The sequence below is a fragment of the Trichosurus vulpecula genome, chromosome 8 (genome assembly GCF_011100635.1).
Source record: "Trichosurus vulpecula isolate mTriVul1 chromosome 8, mTriVul1.pri, whole genome shotgun sequence".
Classification (NCBI taxonomy): domain Eukaryota; kingdom Metazoa; phylum Chordata; class Mammalia; order Diprotodontia; family Phalangeridae; genus Trichosurus; species Trichosurus vulpecula.
In genome coordinates, this window is record NC_050580.1 from 69,987,199 (window position 1) to 70,007,346 (window position 20,148).

General features: G+C 42.7%; 1 protein-coding gene across 1 annotated transcript in view; it reads left to right on the forward strand.

The window, feature by feature from the left end:
* CDHR1 (cadherin related family member 1) overlaps positions 1-20,148 on the forward strand; it is a 53,388-nt gene that overhangs the window by 25,887 nt on the left and 7,353 nt on the right. Inside the window, exons 7-15 of the mRNA XM_036737238.1 lie at positions 290-406; positions 5,225-5,368; positions 6,650-6,728; positions 8,256-8,356; positions 10,722-10,925; positions 11,324-11,476; positions 12,532-12,696; positions 13,789-13,856; positions 18,797-19,025. Coding sequence (XP_036593133.1) covers positions 290-406; positions 5,225-5,368; positions 6,650-6,728; positions 8,256-8,356; positions 10,722-10,925; positions 11,324-11,476; positions 12,532-12,696; positions 13,789-13,856; positions 18,797-19,025 — 1,260 coding nt within the window. The remainder of the gene's footprint in view (positions 1-289; positions 407-5,224; positions 5,369-6,649; positions 6,729-8,255; positions 8,357-10,721; positions 10,926-11,323; positions 11,477-12,531; positions 12,697-13,788; positions 13,857-18,796; positions 19,026-20,148) is intronic.

The following is a 20,148-nucleotide window of genomic DNA, read 5'->3' on the forward strand; positions in this document are numbered from 1 at the left end:
TTTGATCTGGGTCCTTTTTTTCTAAATCCATCACCCTTTCTGCTGCCCTATGCTGTTTCCCAAGCAAATTTTTCCTTGTACAATCCACACTGAGATCAATGTGGTCATGTCTTCCCAAGAGGAAACATGATGGGGGCTTTTCAGATTTTAATGGCCTTCCTTTTAGCTCTGTCTGATCCTCCTGGAAGGGAGGTAAGAGAGCTCTGTGGTGGAGACCCTGAGCTCACCCAGGAACATGACTCAAGCTTTGGAGACTGCATTGTTCCCCTCTGCCCACTCCTTCTTACAGAATCTCCATGCCAACAAGTTTGCGATGGACCGCCACAGTGGAGTGCTGCGCATTAGAGCAGGAGCCACGCTGGACTATGAGAAGTCGAGGACTCATTTCATCACTGTCGTGGCCAAGGTAATACAGGGGCTTTCTTTGGAAATCTGGGGTGGCAGATCTGGGGACTTAGAGGGCAGGGCAGCCTTTGTCAGTGGTAAGTATGCCTGCATCATTTTGGTTTTTTTTTTTTGGAGGGGGGAAGGCAAGGCAATTGGGGTTAAGTGACATTCCCAAGGTCCCACAGCTAGTAAGTATGTCAAGTATCTGAGGTCATATTTGAACTCAGGTCCTCCTGATTCCAAGGCTGGTGCTCTACTCACGGCGCCACCTAGCTGCCCCAGTATACCTGCATCTTAAAGGAGGCAGGTTCTTCCTGGAATGGAAAGAGAGGAAAAGCATGACAAAGGTTTTGAAGGATAGACACTGGATTGAGGGAAGTACTGTAGCTCTTCTCTTAGTTTAAATATTGCTTCCTCATTCAGAATAAAGGAAACTCAGGGGCAGCTAGGTGGTGCAGTGAGTAGAGTGTTGGCCCTGGAGTCAGGAGGACCTGAGTTCAAATCCAGCCTCAGACACTTGACACATGTACTAGCTGTGTGACCTTGGGCAAGTCACCTAACCCCAATTGCCCTGCCAAAAAAAAACAAAAAAAATAAAATAAAATAGAAAAAAAAAACAGAATAAAGGAAACTCACAGAGTAACATAGCAGAATGCACATAGGCTCTGGAGTCTGACTCTAACTACATTCACAACCTTGTCCAAGTCACTTATCTTCTTTGGGTACCAGTTTCCTGCTGTGTAAAAGGAGGGTAATGAACAAAATGGCCTCTGACATGCCTTCCACCTCTAAAGCTACAATATTCTGATCCTTCCTCTTCCCTTTCCTAAAGATGGGGAGATTTAAGACAAGCATGGTACAGGGATAAGTACTAAAATTGAGAGTCAGTGAACCTAAGCCAAATCCTGTCTCTGCTACATATCACCCGTATCACCATAAGCAAGAGATAACCTCTCCAGGCCATTTAATTTACAAGCAAAGGCATTTAACAAAATAGCATAGCAAGAAAACTTGCAAAAGAATGTTTTCCCCATAAACTTGGGGTACACTCTCAGAAATATACATACCAGCAGTGGAAAGAATGAGCATATCTACACATATAGATCAGTAGAAAAGATAATGGATTTAGAAACAGGACCTAGATCAAAGACCATTTCTGCTAGTTAATACCTGTATGACCTTGGACACATCTCTAATGCTATGGAGCAATGTTCCTCCTGGTTCCTCTGCCCCACCAGTTTCAAGTGGTAATCATGCTCTCTCTACTAGGCATGTGGAATCTCCCAAGCTCACTGGCTTGGTTCAGTCTCTTCCAGGCAAGTCGTTGCTCCCTGGCTTTATTGCTAGACAATACCCACCTGGCTCCATAGCTCACTGCTAGGTGTGGCTCGACTGGCACAACGTCATGGAGCTTCTCTCCCAGTTTCTGCCTTCAGCTCCTGAGGGGTTCCTCTAAGATAGTGTTATCAAACTCAGATGGAAATAGGGGCCACTAAACCATCCCTAAGGATCCCTGCGGGCCACAAAGTGACTTAGAAAACTACATGTTAACATTATCTGTGTTCTATTCTATTTTCATTTATTTTGTTAAATATTTCCCAGTTATATTTTAATCTGCTTCTGGCCACTCTGGAATATTGTGAGACAGTGAGTTTGACACCTCTGTTCTAAGAGAAAGAGTAGGTGTTGAGGTCCTCTGCCCCAACAACCAACTTGTGGGGGTCTGTTATCCCCCATACCCAGGCCTTTGCCTAGCAAAGGGCCTGATCTCGAGGACAATGAATGGGGCGGGAGCCGAAGGTGGTGAGTGACTCCGTTTATTCTTTCAGCAAGCAGCATTTTTATATCTTTGGTTGCGAAGGCATTAGGGCCACCCTGGTTCCGCCTACTCTTCTCCCCTTCTCTTCCCGCGCTAACCCGAAGTTCCCTTCGGACAGGCAGTCCAGGCAAAGAACCGGAAGTTCCATGTGCTCTGGCAAGCCCAGACAGAGAGCTGGAAGTGCCATGCTTGATGCAGGTCCAGGCAAAGACCTGGAATTGCTACGGAGGCAACAAAGGCGAGACCCCTCCTCCTGGCTCCACCCATATCTCAGAGCCCTGAGTTTACCTCAGCAGGCCCTGGGGCATGGAGGTCCGAGGAGGGCAGGGCTCGGCTCTAGCTCGCCCCGTAACAAGTAGACTCAGTTATCCTTCTTTTAGCTTAAAGCTACATTTCTTCTGGAAAGATAAACCTCCAATATACCCAGTCACCGTATTCAGAAAAGACCCTTACACAGAATGAAGGAAGTTCAGGAGATACAAACAAACTGGACAATTTTGAAACTATCATATTTATTTTATTATGTGTGTTTTTAAAAACTAAATAATCATAGTTTTATGCATGACAGCTCTTTTTCCACTTTTCTTTGTATATGGAAATGATAGTGGTCATTGATGTTCATCAATGTAACGATAATAAAAAATGTTTAAAAGTTATTAGCTGCTTTTTCTCCCACACAAAGAGAGCCTGTCAGTCACCACTTCTTAAAATCACACATCAGGAGCAGGACATCTTGAAGGCCTCTGGAACAACCCTTTTGTTTTACAGAGGAGCCAAAGACTCAGGGAAGTTAAGTGGACTTGCCTGAGCTCCCCCAAGTAATAAGCATCAGAGGCAGAATTTAAACTCAGGTCCCCAGACTCTAGACTGCATACCAGACGAATCTCCTATGCTCTGGAAGGGTCTACTTTCAGAATGCAAGTTCTTGAGTTTTTGTCAAATTGGGGCCTGATGAAGTATCATATGCCCGTCATTGTAGGACCAGTATACCTAAGGCAGAGTGGTTCATCACCAGATTGGCTGAATGGTGATGAAAGCTTCAACCACAGCTCCCCTGCTAAGCCATGGATGAGTTGCAATCTGCATTGGTGAAGGGAGGATCCTACCAATCTATTTGTATATCCTTGTAGTAAGTCTCTAGTCTAGCTCAGGGATCAGAGGTCATGGATTCAGAGCCTCAAGAGAACTTTAGAGATCATCTTGCCCAATTCCTTCCTTTTACAGATATGGAAACAAGTCTGGGAAAGTTGAGTTTGACTTTCTAAGATTATATAGCTAGTAAACACCAGGGGTGAGATTTGAACCCAGATCTTTTGACCCCAGAGTCTTGGGTATTTCCCAATGGTCTTTCCATTGTACCATGCTGCTGTCTACAAAGTAAAAGATGGTTTCATTGAGCTGCTGTTCTCCTAGGCAGAAAAACCTGTGCATTGAGGAACACATGATCTTAAGGTGGTGTTCCCTTTGTAAATATGGATACTTGACCTTATCTCCAAAAAAAAGTGTTCTCTCCCTCTCCCCACCTCCCAGTCAGGCAAGTTTCCTCACTATACCCTTTACACATAATGTCCATTCCTATCTACATGCCTTTACTTACCCTGTTCCTCCTGCAAAGAGTGGACTCCTAGGCTCTTAGAATTAGGACAGACCTTAGAAATTATCATATCTAATCCACTCATTTTTCAAGTGAGGAAATTGAACCTAATTTAGTAACACTAGTTTTCCTAGATAGCTGCTTGGTGGCAGAAAGTGCAGTTCAACATATGGGTCAGTACCTTTCCTAGGGATGTGTTGGAGGGTTTTTTTTTTTTTTGGTTGATCTGCTTTTTAAATCTTGTTTCCAATTGACTGCTTTTTTCTCTTCTCTCTTTTTACTTTCCTTCCTAAGATGACGGAATGAAAGAATTAGAGCTGGAAGGTTCTCCAGAGATTATCTAATCCATACTTTCTCATTTTACAGATGAGAAAACAGAGACACAAAAAGCTTAAGTGATTTGCCAAAGGTCACATAGATAGAAAAGCTCAGAGCTTGAATTTGAACCCAGGCCCTTTGACTTCAAACCCAGTGCTATTTCTATGGCATCACACTGCTTCTCTTCCCCTTCCCTCTTTCTTACCCATGACATATTCCTCCTTGACCCTGTCTCTTTAATACCAATATTCTCTTGGGAATAAAGTTTGGTTGTGAACAAGGGAACACCACAATCTCCAAAAGAATCCAAATTGTGGATGACCTAAATAACTAAGATACAAGTATTAGTGTACATAGGGAGGCTGCGACATGCTACCACCTATGCCTTAGTCTTAAGAAGTGACATAAGGAATATCTTCCAGGAAATGTGTTGATTAGGAAAAAAAGATGTCAGCCAGTCATGGAGCAAGAGCAAAGGATAAAAGGGGCAGCCCATCCAAGGACTAAAATGATCCTCTTAGAATCGGAAGGGGAAAAAACTACCATAGAAGATATCCAGTATGTCAGGTATATATGAGATAAGATTTGTGAAGTGTTTTGTAAACCTTAAAGTGCTGTATAAATGCCAACTATTGTTATTATTGAAAATGTGGACAAAAACATGAGAAAATGATGAGAAAGTGTGAATGAGATCAGTAAAATTATCAATGTGGTTACTATGGTGCTGGTGGAAGGAGTATACACATTGAAGATTATTGATCACTGAGCTACTGAATTCTAACTTAGCCATATTCCTTTACTAATGCCTGTTTTTTATTTCCACATCCTCCTCACCTAAGCAAAGCCTACCCATTCCTCAGGACCCAGTTTGTCCCACCTCCATGAAATTTCCTCTGACTGCTCAAGCTCTTGCCGATATCTGTCCACTCTCCTGATTTCTCAGCATTTATGGATTATATCACACAATTAAATGCTACAAAATTAAATGCTTAACTATGTACCACGGTGCTTTTTTTATAATTGTCTCATGGTGGAAATCACCTGCCTAACAAAACATTAAGCCTGCTTGAATCTGGAACAATTCTGATTCTTGTCTCTTTGTTCAGGATGGTGGAGGGAAGCTCCGAGGAGATTATGTAGTATTCTCAGCCACCACTACTATCACCATTAATGTGGATGACGCCCAGGACACGGACCCCATCTTTGTTGGCACACCATATTATGGCTATGTCTATGAGGATTCCCATCCGGTGAGTAAGACTCTCTTTAGAAGGAATACCTGGCCCAGGTAAAATTGGTAAGGAATTCGGGTTTGTCTTTATTTCTCCTTTAACCCTCTTTGGTCACTCATACAGGCAGTTAAGTCATCCTGTCTTTTGAATAACTACATCCTCTACTGTGTTGTGGCCCAACTACATCCTATTCTTATAACCTCCTGGGGAGTTGGTTTGATTCTGTGAATAGAGCACAGGATTGGGAGTCTGAAGACCTGAGTGCTGGTCTTGGCTGCTATTACCCAGCTATGTGACCTTGGCTAAGTCACTTTCTCTGAACCTCAGTATGTTATTTTATGAAATGAGGGTGCTGAATTAGATTCTCTCTGTAGTACTTTCTAACTATAATTCTATGATTATCCCAACAAACTGTATCTATTTTTATTCCTCATCTTCCCAAGATCCTGTTCTGTACTATATAACAATGAATAGTAAATAGTTCTTAAAGAGAAAAAATGACGGGGAGGCAGGAGTGGAAGGAAAAGAAAGGAAAGGAAAAAGGAACGGGAAGGGATGGGAAGGGAAGGGAAGGGAAGGGAAGGGAAGGGAAGGGAAGGGAAGGGAAGGGAAGGGAAGGGAAGGGAAGGGAAGGGAAGGGAAGAGAAGGGAAGGGATAGCAGAAAAGAAAGAAAATGAGTACCTTTAGCCTAGAGAAAAACTAGGCAGAAATATGAAAACTGTCTTGAAATATTTGAAGGTTTGCTATGCAGAAGGATTAGATTATTTTTGGATGATTGGACTGATTTTACTTGGACCCAAGGTGCAGAAGCAGGCCAAAGAGTGAAAGTTACAAAGAAGCTGATTTTGGTTCAATATAAAGAAACCTCCCTAACAATTAGAGCTTCCCCAAACTGGAATGTCCTACCTCAGAAATGTTCTGGTCCAGGAGATATTCAATAAGAGGATGGGCTTTTTTGGAATTTTGTAGAGGAATCCATGCTTCAGGTTAAGGTCAGAAGGGGACATGAGTTCCTATCTAACTAAGGTTCTACAATTCTATGACAATGGATCAATAGGAAGAGTCAAATATTATTCCGGTGTTGCAATGACAGAAAAGAATTTTATAGTAAGTGGTGAGCAAGATAAGAATCCATATCCCCTGCATATTGACTATGATGAAGAGCAAGTGATCAGACTTTTCCTTCTCTTGAATAGGGATGCTCTGGGAATGCTTGTTCAGGGCTGATCTGTATTATAGAATTCAGGAATCTCTCTTTCTCCCTTGTCATCATGTAACTGCTCTATATTTTCTTCCAGGGTTCAGAGATCCTGACAGTGGTTGCTGTAGATGGTGATCGAGGTAACCCTAACATGGTCCTCTACAGCCTTGTGAATGGTGAGCTCTGGGGGGTGTTTGAAGAAGAGATCCCTGGCTAACTGGTCTTCCTACCTTTGATTCATAAACTCTTTGGGCCCCAGCTTTCCATTTATAGAACCAATATATAAGATGATAAGGACAAAGTCTACGCTGTTCTATGAAGCATAAAACTGCTCAAAACATTTATTTCCAAATAGTTTATTCTCAATTCTATATAAAGATAACAAAAGGCTGCTTCATACTCAATCAACAAGCGTTTATTAAGTGCTTGCTATGTGACAGGCACTATACTAAGGGCTGGGAATACAAAGGCAAAAAATGGTCCCTGCCCTCAGAGACCTTACATTCTACTGTCTTTTCACATTCATGCACACATACATTCATATCCCAAAATTCCTCTTACACTGTTATTGTATGATAATCTCATAATTTCACACAAACCACACCCGCTGGCCTTCACTCTAATACAAACCAACAAACATTTATTAAGTGCCTATTATACGATAGGTCTCAGAGCTATGAAAATAAAATGAAAAATAGTCCCTGTCCTCAAATAGCTTACATTCTATTCTATGTTTAAAAGTATGCACATACACACCCAAAGATTCCTCTTACACTGGCATTGTAACACTCAACACACACAAACACCAACTTGCGCTCCCAAATTCTTCTCTACACTCACACAGACACATAAATTGTACTGCTCTATCCCCTCCTCCCCACCCCCAATCACATACTATTCACTTCTCATCTAGGCCTTTACCCAGGACCAGGCCAAGAGTCAGGAACATAAAAACTACCAACGATAAGCAATAGCTCAAGAAGGAAGTCAGTCACCCAGGCTATAAACGCCAACAGGACAGTTAGAATCAAGCCACTGAGCACCAACTCCAAAGGTTAAAAAAAAAGGCAGTTTATGGATTCTAACTTTGAATTCCCAAAGTTCTCCTGTTGCAAGGTGTATTTAATGGGTTCCACAGAAAGTTTGGCCTATTTGGATACCATGCCTCAAAAATAGTGAATATAGTGTGAAGGAGAGAGTGATTACTCCAAAGCAGCCAGCTGACTACATGGTATCACAAGCAACATTCCCATACATACATACAACACACACATATATACATACACACACACACACACACAATCACACATACTCTTTTCATACACACACCTTTTCCTCACAAGGAAGAAGATGATGATAGTATAAATACTCTGGACACCATGATTGCTGCATTTACCCTTATGTCTGGTGGCTTTTATCTAGGTTTATTTGGTTTTGGGGTTGGGTTTTTTTTTTAATCTACAAGCAGCCTCATAAAGCAAAAGACGCTATAGATCCCTTACAGTAAAGATTATAAATCTGAGCCATGCATACAGGTACAAGCATTGCCATATTATAAAACCTTAAGCCTACAGGAGATGAGCCTGTAGATACGGGACCCTGGAGTCCCATCCTGATGACAATACTTGGGTTTATTCCTGTTCTAGCATCTGCTCCCCCTTGTGGCTCTATAGGGAACTGTAGTTCATCTTGTTTTGAAACAGGGAGTGATGACGCCTTCAGGATCAATGAAACCACAGGAGGCATCTCTGTCACAGTGTCCCCCAGCCAGCTCAAGAAAGAGGTGTATGAGCTGAAAGTACAGGTAAGAACGGCTCTCCACCCACCTACTTCTTACTTTGATTGAATTTCTGTTTATGGACCAGAGCACAGGTTCTGATGACCCTAAAGAACTTGAACAAAGCTTGACTTCGTAGGAAAGTGAAATGGCTCATCAATTATGTAATTTTGGAGCATAGAACATTTCTGCAACCTATCACAAATACATGAAATTCTACCACTAGAGATTCTTCCCTTTGGGTGCAGTTGATTTGGGGGTAATATTAAGTACCTAATTCCCCAAAGCAAATGTGTTTAATAATCACAATGGCTCCTATTTACATAGTCTTTGTGAAAGAGTTCTTTACAAAACTGGGAAGAGGCAACACAGGTGTTTTAATACCCCTTTTACAGATAAGAAAATTGAGGCTGAGAGAGAAGGAAGTCAATTTATGCAGCTACTCAACTTTGTCTCCATTTACAGGTTATCCCCTATCCCAGCTAGAAACTAGGAGCAAAAAGTCTCTTGCTATTATCACTAATAGATGACTTTCCCCTTGAGAAAGCAAAAGGGAACTGGACACTTAGGGAAAAACCAGGAAGGGAGAAAGGGCACAAAGAAGGGTCTCTTGGGGGCCCTAAAGGCAAGTTTAACAAGGGTCATAATTCTGCCAAGCACCAACCTTTGTTCAGGGATCTGGGAGGGGCACACCTTTTACAGGAATGGGTGGGGAACAGCAGCAGGGAGTCCTGTCCTTGCCTGTTGCCTACCTATTATAATATTACAGGGTTCCCATGACTACCAGAAAGTCTGGCCCCCACTCAAGAGCCTGGCTTTGAGGGAAGCATCCCAATGTATATGGACTTAATACCTCTGTGCCTCTAGCTTCCTATCCCTGTTTCCCAGAAGCTCCATAAAATCTTCCCTCTTAAATCCCCCACCCTTTGATATTAATACCTGCTGTCAAGAAAGTATCTTCTTCCCTAAGATGTAAGTGGCTAATGAGACATAAGCTATTACCCTTCCAGAGGAGATCTGTGTTTTACCTGGGATGGGAGTAGGAGGAACTATACATGAGATATTTAAATTCCTATTATAGCCTAGAATTTCAGATATTAGCTAGTTTTGTGGGCAAGAAGTTTTTGGTTTTGTTTTTTGTCTGTTTGTTTTTTGAGGGGGAGAGGGGCTTTTACAGTTTTATTAAAAATCATACCACATATGCCAGTGTCTACTCTGCCTGTATATACAACCAATCAGGGAGCTCTGTGTGTCTGTTTGTGTATTTGGGGGTAGGAGGAAGGTTGTTGGGAGAAAAGTATTCGAGTGGCTGATAATATCATAGACATAAGCAACTTTTCCAAGGTCAAACAGCTAGTAAGTGGCAGAGTCAGGATTCACACTCAAGTCCTTTGACTACAAATTTGGAGCTGTCTCTACTACTGCAAACTGTATCCTAATGTTTGTGGGTATCTGAAGTAATTCATTCTCAATATATATATATATGTGTGTGTGTGTGTGTGTGTGTGTGTGTGTGTATGTATGTACACATACATATATGTATGTATGCATATATACATATATATGTATGTATGTATATTGTTACTATTTGCTTTGGGAAATTAGGTACTTAATATTACTGCACCCAAAGGAAAGAATCTCTAGTGGCAGAATTTCAACAATATATATATAATATATATATACTAAGTTCTTACTGTGTGTTAGACACTTTGCTAAGCCCTGAGGATACAATTAAGAGGAATGACAATATTTATCCTCAAGGAAATTGCAGTCTAACAGAGGAAGCCAACATATATAGGAGAGTGGTAACTAGAAAAGGGAGTTTGGGTCTGCTAAGTCACAGCGATGATGAGTTGATATATAGGGTAATCAAATGCCACATCCTTTCCAGAAGTAATGCTACCATACTGTTGATTTATTTAGAGCAAGATAGAAGAGGAAGTCAGAAGGGCTGGTAAGGAGATGGCTAGATAGCTGAATGGCATGTGGAAACACGATCTGGTGTCTGGAGCCAGCTAGCTCCAGTGGGGCCAGCCCACTAGCCATAGTGAGTTAACTGAGCTAGTTTATATAACATTTAGTTACCCATTAACTGGGCTTGGTCCAAGAGAGGGAGTTCTGAGTGGTTTGACTCCTCCAGGTCCAGAGTGCAGAGGTCCAGGTCCAGAGGCCCAGGCCTGGCATGCAAGGTGCTGGTACAGGGAGAGAGAAGCAGCAGATGGCCAGATGGCCTGGGTGGAAAGCCAGAAGACTGGATAGAATGTGAAGCTGAAGCATATATATTTTATTTGTTTATGCACGTGAGTGTATATGTGTGTGTGTGCAAGTTGGAGGTCTATAGCGAGCTAGACCTAGCTCGTCAGCCCTGAACCCCCAATGTTCCCTCACATAGGTGTCAGAGGTCAGTTCCCGAGGGACCCTGGCAGCTCAGGCTTCAACTACTGTGACCATAAGGGTAGTTGACCTCAACAATCATCCTCCAACATTCTATGGAGAGAACGGACTCCAGAATATGTTTGAGCTGACAATGTATGAGCATCCATCTGAGGGGGAGATTCTTCGGGGCCTCAAGATCACAGTCAATGACTCTGATCAGGTACGTCAGAACACCTTCAGTCTTCTGGGAGAAATATGTGGCTGCGGGGGAAATCCCAGGTGGCCACTACCTATGTGAGGGGAGGAGAGGTTTGAGTTGGGTTACAGAGGAGAGAAGATGAGCCATCTGATTTCTTTCTATAGTAATTAAGTATTCTTACTAGGTGCTAAGCCTCAGTTTCCCCATCCTTAAAATGATGGGGTTCATCTAGATTGTCACTAAGGTCCCTTCCAGAGCTGATATTCATTGAAATGTATGAAATGTAGTCTTTAAAAAACAAGTTGAGGAGTCACTGAGTCCCTAGCTTTTGCTGTATCTCTTCCCCTCTCCCCAACTCTCACCCCTACCCTCTGTCCCCTTGCTTTTGCTACCTTTCCTTTTCTACCTTTCTTTTCCAGGGAGCAAATGCCAAATTCAACCTGAGGCTTGTGGGGGCTGGGGGCATCTTCCGGGTAGTTCCCCAGACCGTCTTGAATGAAGCACAGGTCACCATCATCGTGGAAAATTCAGCTGCCATTGACTTTGAGAAGTTCAAGTTGTTAACCTTCAAGGTACCATGAAAGTTTCCAGGTCCTGGCCTTGGGGCTGGAGGGAACTCGGTCATTCAAGAAGGAAAGAGCCAGGCTGGGGGATAAGCCCTTCCTTTCTCTTTCTCAGTGCAATATAGCAGGTCCCACCCACCGAGTCCTGATGCCCCATCCCTTCCTGATTTGTCCAGGGCTAGGCAAGTGACCCATGATCCACACCTTTTCTGAGTCTCCTCATCCATCCTTTCTATGCACTCAGCTGGAACGTCATTTCTCCATTTCTCCATTCCCTTCCAAGGGGATGACCTGTGGCAACTCCCTTCAGAGAAAGGGAAACAGAGTCACTGTAACTACTGCCAAGATTATTCCTCTATTCCCCAGTAAACATTGCTGTGTTTGAGGAAACTTCCTGCAATGTGAAGGAATCAGAGAGTCTGAGTTCAAATCCAGACTCTACTCCTTACTAGCTGTGAAAACTATAAGAAAATCCCTTCACTGTGCTTGGCCTTTGTTTCCAGATTTGTGAAATGAGGGAGTTGGACTAGAAGGTCCCCTCTGGCCCTAAACCCCATAATTCCAAGGTAGAATCCTCCCTCAGACATCAGGTTCCCAGGGAAGCAAAAAGATAAGAGGGGGAAAGCAGCAGGATAGGGCAGGGTGACCTTTGGGTGTTACCAGCTAACACTTCAATGATCAATCCCATAGCAGCAATTAAATAGACAGTTTGTCCAGCAAAGATTGCTAGAATAGGATATTAGAGAATTACCTTAGGAGGGTCAGGACACCGAGGGAAAGAAATGGATGCTGTTGACAGAGGCAGAAAGGCAAAATAGACAAGCCTCTCCATCTTCACAATTTGCCTAGCATTGGCCTGTTACTTATAGTCATCTGCCGTGCCATCTTTGGCATACATGACTTAGGTTATTGATGCTTGTACAAGGTGCATCCTGGGGCTCTCTACCTTGGAAGCATCAAGGCCAAGTTTGTTCATTGCTGCCTCAAGCTTCCTTCCCAGGCTGTGTTTATCATTTGACAGCATTGCACGAATGCCCCCAACCTCCCTCTTATTCCCTTGCCAGCTTCTGGCTGTGGAAGTGAACACTCCCGAGAAATTCAGCTCCACAGCAGACATCCTGATCCATCTCCTGGACACCAATGACAACGTCCCCAAGTTTTCCTCTGACTACTACATTGCCCGGATCCCAGAGAATTCTCCAGGGGGGTCTAATGTGGTGGCTGTCACAGTGAGTTGGGGATAAGCTTGGGCATGAGTGGGGCAGAACTGTTACTGAAAGTTGAGGTGCTTGTGGTGAATTGATGGCAGAGATGAAGAGTTTATTGTCAAGGGTGGGGAGGTGACAAAAGTGGGAAGGATCTGGGATTTGGTATTTCTCGGGAGCTTGGCTTTTCCATGTAAGACTGCATCTGAGAAACTGGGTTGGGGCTTTAGAAGGCATTGTGATGAGGGATAACTGGGGGAGGCTTTCTCATAGCTATTTTCTGCTAGGACTCCCAGGAAATGTAAAAAGGCAACACCTCCAAAGCCACTATCAGTCCCCACATAGAGAGCTGTGTGTTTCCTCCTTCTCCTGGCTTCCTAGTCCTATCCTCATATATTTGTCAGTATCTTTTCTTCCCTCACTAGTCCAGGCCCTGCCCTTCAGCTTCAAGCCTGAGGAATCTGCCTCAGAACTCTTGAAAGGGCTCTGACCAATAGGTCAAGATAGAGTCGAAAGCAGCTGATTATGCTCTGCCTGGACTTTTTCCCTGATGCTTCCTATCAGTGAAGTTTGTCTTTCTAATGTCATAGTGGGAGAAATGGAGATGGGGGGAAGGGAGCATTTTAAAATCATCCTTCTTGTGGGATCAAGAGATCCTGGAATTGAATCCAAATCCACAGATAGACCCCCACTGGGAAGTCATGTCTTCCTTTCTCCCAGTGTACTTTTTATTCTGCTCAGATCCTAAGCCTACTGGTCCCACTGACACCTGAGATCTTTTGGGAGGAAAACCACTGGTCTCAGGTCAGTTTTCCTATTTGAAGAGATTCCAAAATCCTCTTGCAAGGCAGTGGAGAGGATGTCCAAGTGGCAAGTGTGGAAAAGCTGAGACACTAACCTCTCTATGGGGGTACACAGGTAGGGTACCTAGAGTGTGGCACACAAAAAAAGAAAAGATCTTGGTGCCTGTTGACTTATCTGATAACCGCTTGTCAGGACTGCTATAATGGGAATGAATTCTGGGTAAAGGTTGAACTAGATAACCACTGAAGCCCCTTCTATCTCTCAAATTTGGCATTTCTATGAGTCCGAACTCTCTCTAATTCACTCCTCTAGGCAATGGATCCAGACTCAGGACTATGGGGCGAAGTCAAATACTCTATTTATGGGGCAGGAGCAGAGCTGTAAGTATAACTGTAGACCTGGACACACAATCCAGAAGATTTATCACAGAGTTTCATGACATCAGCATGGGGGAGCTGGTATAGGAAGAGTTAGTGCCCCCGGCACAGGCTATGAGGAGTTGGAAAGGAAAGGAGCACAGGGTGGGAGAGAATGTAGAGGTATGTAGATAAAAGAGGGATGATCAATTGCGTTTGTATTACAATTAAGGGTTTACAATTTAGAACATGTTCTCCTCACAACAACTCTGTGAGATAAGAAGTACAAATAATATTATTGACATTTTACAGATTAAAAACTGAGACTCAGAAAGGAGAAGTTATCTACCCAAGGCTAGTAAGCTAGTGAGTGTAACAGTGAGTGTATCTTCTGACCTCCAAATCCAAACCTTTTTCCAAAGCTAAAAGAACTCTCTAGAGACCAGTCTTGATAAGATTTCCAGACAGATGGGAAAGCATAAACTGTCTTCCTTGTGCTTCAGAGACCTTTCTGTGAAGACAGACCAGGAGTTGCTTCCTCCTTTCACCCAGCAATTAAATGAAGGGAGAGCAGTCAGACAGAGACCAAAAGCTTAACAAACCACATAATTAAACATCTGCTGCCTATACAATTTATTCTGGCTTCTACCCTTCCAAAAGTGCTTCATCTAGAAATATAAATAAATTCTTGAGCTTCCAAGAGGAGTCTGGCAGTGCCTGATTAGAATTTCCTACATTCTCGAGCTTGAGGAAAGAAGTAAACAAGCATTTTAAATAAGTGTTCTGGGCACTGTGCTAAGAACGTCTCATTTGATCCTTCCAACAATCCTGGGAGGTAAGTGCTATCATTATCCCCTATTGACATTTAGGGAAACTGAGGCAGGGAGGGGTTAAATGACTTGCCCTAGGTCACATAGCTAGTAAGTGTCTGAGATTGGTTTGAAGTCAGGTCTTCCTGACTCCAGGTCCAGTGCTCTATCTGCTTTATCCACTTTGCAAACAGAATGCAGGAGAGATTATCTCAGACGCTTGGTTCCCTCCTGACCAGCAGCCAACAGCTAACCAGCCCACAATGCCATTTAAAAAGATGGGACCCTTTGCCTGGGTTATGATTCCACCCTCCTCATTCAGACCATACCTAGCTGTTGCTTCGCTATTTTTTGGTGCATTTATTTTATATGGATGGCTACTCTCATGATGAGAAGAGAGATAAAGAGGCCTCCAACGAAAATGCTGAATAGGCATCAAAGACTATGGTATGAGAAACAATGAGCATTTGATGCAGCTAGGTAGCAGAGGGGATAGAGTGCTGGACCTGAAGTCAGGAAGATCCAAGTTCAAATACAGCCTCACACAGTAACTAACTGTGTGACCCTGGGCAAGTCATTTTACCTCATTCAGCCTCAGTTTCCCCATCTATAAAATGGGGGTAATAGTTGTACCCATGGTGGCTTTGAGTGCTAATAAGCACTCTGAAAAATGTTAGAGTGATATTATATATATATATATATACATGTTAGTTATTATGTTGATCACTGTTTTTTAGTTTTTCTAAGGGTAGAAAATGAGAAGGGGCAGCTAGGAGGTAAAGCAGATAGAGTGCCAGCCCTGGAGTCACGAACACCTAAGTTCAAATCTGGCCTCAGACAGTTACTAGCTGTGTGACCTTGGGCCAGTCACTTAACCCTATTTGTCTCAGTTTCCTCATCTGGAGAAGGGAATGGCAAGGCACTCCAATATCTTTGCCAAGAAAACCACAAATGGGGTCACAAAGGGTTGGACATGGCTAAAACAATTAAACAACAACAAAAAAAACATGAGAAAAGAAGCCGATACAGTAGTAGCTGAGACTTAGATTAGCAAAAAGATAGTCTTCCTGGAAAGGCCAAGGAACATCCTCCTCCAGAGAATCATAGAAACAGGAGGTGGATACATCTTTCATCCAGAGGGATGATGTAGATGGCTCTTCTCAGCTAGGGGGTACAGTGGACCGAGTGCCAATCCCGGAGGCAAGAAGACATGAATTCAAATCCAGCCTCGGACACTTACTAGCTGTGTAACCTTGGACAAGTCATTTAATGCCTGCCTCAGTTTTTCCAACTGTAAAACAGGGATATTAATAGCACCTACCTGCCAGGATTGTTGGGAGGACCAAATGAGACGATATTTATAAAGTGCTTGGCACAGCGCTTGGCACATAGTAGGCACTTAATAAATATTTATTCCCTTTCCCTTCTTTCTTATCCTTGAAGTCAGACACCAGGCCTTGTTTATTTTTGTATCTCCCCCAATGTCTAGCAATTTGTGCAAACTGAGCACTTAAATAATCTTTGCTGAATGAATGAATGAAAGACCTATGAAGTCAGCTGGTCATATCCCAAACAAGCCCGGGATGTACAGGAAAGAAGGAGCAGCGGGGATCCAGTTGTCAGGGGGCCTTTTGACTCCTATGGAGAGCTTTCCTCTGATTTATTACCCCAGCAGGCAGGGGCAGTTGTGATTACCAGATGAAGGGGAAGGGCACAGAGCAGAGGACTTGATGGGCTAGTCAACCAGACCTCTTACCACAGGCTAAAGGGACTTAGATCTGGAAAGGGCACTGGAGATGATCTGATCTAATCACTTCATTTTATATATGAAAAAATAATACTCTGAAGGGAGAAAGCTCACACAGCTAATAAGTGATTAATAAATAACTTCCCAAGAGACGTGGAATCTATGAGGAGGCAAGAGTCGCTAAATTGAAAAAAAAAGTCCAGGAACAGAGAAGGCAAGAAGCAGGTCAAGGTCAAGGTCAGGGTCAAATACAAGTCCAGTAAGTCAGACACTGCCATAGTGGAGGCACCGACAGGTCCTTCCAGCCTGCTCCAGAAGAATTAAGCCTAACATTCACTGACTGTCTTACTTGTCTAGAAGGCCCTTGAGCAACTGGGAGGTAGTGATTGATCCTCCTGCTGCACACAGGGACTCAGAGCCTGGTACACCCTAGAGAACAGGGACCATATAGCCTACATCTGAAGTTAGAGAACCTAGGTTTGAACTCCAGCTCTGATCCTTACTAGCTGTGGGAACTTGGATACATAAAACACTCACCCTCTCAGGGTCTCAGTTTCTTCCTATGTAAAATGAAAAGCATAAATTATACGATCTCTAAAATGACTTCCAGTTCTAAATCCTATGATCTTTACAGTCATTGAACCAGCATTTTTGTACAGCACAGCCATAAAATTTTAAAGCTGAAAGAGGCTTTAGCTGCTGTCTCCCTGATTTTAAAGAGAAAGAAACCCAGAGAGGTTGTAACTTAAAACCATAGAGCTATGATCATTGCACCTTGTCTTGAACACTTTCAGAGACAGAGAACTCACCACTTTGTAAGAGAGCCTCTACCATTGCTCTGAATTTGTTAGTACTTACTCATTCTGGGGCAAAATCTACCTCCCTGTAGCTTCCTTCCATTCTCCCAATTCTCCCCCCTGGAGCAGATGCCTTTTGCACATGACTGTTTTTTTTTATTTTTATTTTTTTTGTTTTTCTTTGATAATTGAAGACATCACATCTCTGTAAGTCTTCTCTCTGCCAGGCTAAATATCCCCAATGCCCTTGCCCATTTATCATGTCATGATTTTCCCTCCATCAATTCTGATCACCTTCCTCTGGGTATACTCATTTATCAATGATTCTCCTTCAAAAATTTGGATCCCAGGACTGATTGTAGTATTATAGATATGTCCTGGGCAGACCAGAGTCCAGTGAATCTATTGTAACTTCTCTTAATGGAGGGTTGTTGGTTTTTTTCCTCCAACCTGGGATTTCATGGATCTGGGAAGCTTCCAATGAGAAAATCTCCTCTGCCAAATGCAGAGGGCACCTGCTCTGCAACACTCAATAAGTCAGTCAATGAGCACTTATTGGGCACTTATACTGAACCAGGAACTGCAATATAAACTCTTAGGGACTTGCCTGGGACACTGAGAAGTCAAGTGATTTACCTCTGGTTACACAGCCTGGAATCAGAAGCAAAACATGAACATGGGTTTTCTGATTCTGAGACTTTTCTCTATCTACTATCCCAAGATGCCTCTCACGATTCTATCACACACACACACACACACACACACTTTTTTTTTCAAGTGACACAATGAGCGCATTAAGGAAATAAGTATGATTTCGTTTAGGGTCTACTACAGCCTGTATCTTCCTGACCTGCTAGACGATAATTTTTCAAACTAACCTCCTCCCTATTTGGGGGGAAATACAGACCAAACTTACACTGTATGTATCATATATATGATATATACATTAGAATAGGAGCTCATTTCAGCAAAGACCTTGTTTTGCCTTTCTTTGTATCCCTAGCATCTTAACACAGTGCCTGGAACATAGTAACGGCTTAATAATGGCTTATTGATTTACCAATGGATTGACAGACTCGACTAGCTTTCCCATATATAAGAGGTTGTTTGTGAGGCTTACTGGCTGATGATCTGGAGAATTCAAGTCTAGAGGATGGAACAACTTGCTAACACAGGGAATCATATTCCAAGAGAGGGAAACATTAATGTTTCTTTTTAATTAATTATTTTTAGTTTAAAACATTCACTTCCATAAGATTCTGAGTTTTAAATTTTCTCCCCCTACATCCCCTGGTCCCTCCCCAAGAGAGCATGCAATCTGAATCAAAACAAACAAACAAAAATGAGCAAATTGTATGCTTTGATCTGTGTTCAGACTCCACAGTGCTTTCTCCAGATGTGGAGAGCATTTTCCATCATGAGCCTTTTGGAGTTATCTTAGATCCTTACATTGCAAGAAACATTAATGTTTCAACCCCTCTGTCCCCCTGGGGAAGCTTGAGGAGAATATGAGTTGACTGTCAGAGAAGACTGGACTGGTCCATATTTTGATTTCTTGCCTTGTTTGTTCCTGATGTATATGAACCTATGTGTATTATCTGGCCCTTCCAGATTCCTGATCCACCCATCTACAGGAATCATCTATACTCAGCCTTGGGCCGCTCTGGATGCTGAGGTCACCTCCAAGTACAACTTCTATGTGAAGGCAGAAGACACAGAGGGCAAATACAGCCTTGCCGAAGTATTCGTCACAGTGCTTGATGTCAATGACCACTCCCCAGAGTTTGATGAAAACATTCAGGAGAAGACGATGGTCCTAGGAACCCCAGTAAAAATTGAGGTGGGTTGCTCGGTTGGCCTTTTAGGTGACAGTCCCATTACCTAAATGTTGTGAACAGACTCGATGCCATGCAAACCATTATCAACAGGGGAAATAAGAAAATCCTAGAATCCGATTATTAAGAATAAAAGGCCACCTAGAAGACCAGCTAGTCCAATCTTCACATATTTTTATTGGCTTTTGAAAAATGTATATAAGCATTTATTATCTTTCTTCTTCACTGTGCCTCCCTTCAACTGAACAATTTTTTAAATAGCAAAACTATCACAATAAACATGCATGGTCCAACAAAACAAATTCCCACATTGGTCACATCTAAAAATGTACGTCTCATCCTGCACTTTAAGTGCATCACTTCTCTGACGGGACGTGGGTAGCATGATTCATCTTTAATCCTCTGCACTCATGATTCATGATTGCTTCGATCAGTTCTATAGTCTTTCAAAGTTGTTTTTCTCTTTAATGGTGTCATTGTGTAAAATATTCTCCTGCTTCTTGTCGCTTCCCGCTGCATCACTGGTTCATAGAATTCCCATTTCCTCTGAAACTGTACATTTTGTCATTTCTTATGACAAAAATAATAATCCATTACACTCACATACCATAATTTTAGCCATTCCCCAACCGGTAGGCACCTGTTTAGTTTACAATTCAGGACTACTACAAAAAGAGCTACTATAAATATTTGTGTTCATATGTATCCTCTTCCTCTTTCTTTGATCTCTCTGGTATTTAGGCTTAGGAGTGCTATAGCTGGGTCAAGGTTATGTACAGTTTAATGGCTTTGGGGGTACAAATGACAAATTGCTTTCCAGAGTCTAACATTTGCATCTAACACCTGAGAAAACTGAAATGTGGCTTGATCAAGGTCATACAGCAAGTTAGTGGTAGCAGCAAACTAGAACCTGGATTTCTGGACACTCAATTCAGTGCTATTTCTACTGTGCCGCACTGTCTCAAATCCAGTCCTCTACATTCGCTTGGCTTCTTTCTCTATGTCCAAAAGGTTTGGTGAAACTTCCCCGGGCCTGGGCTGATTCTATAGAATAAGAGCTGATACACCAACAACCAAGATGTGCAATCTGTTGGGGAAAAACAAACCCAGACTCTCAGATCCATCATA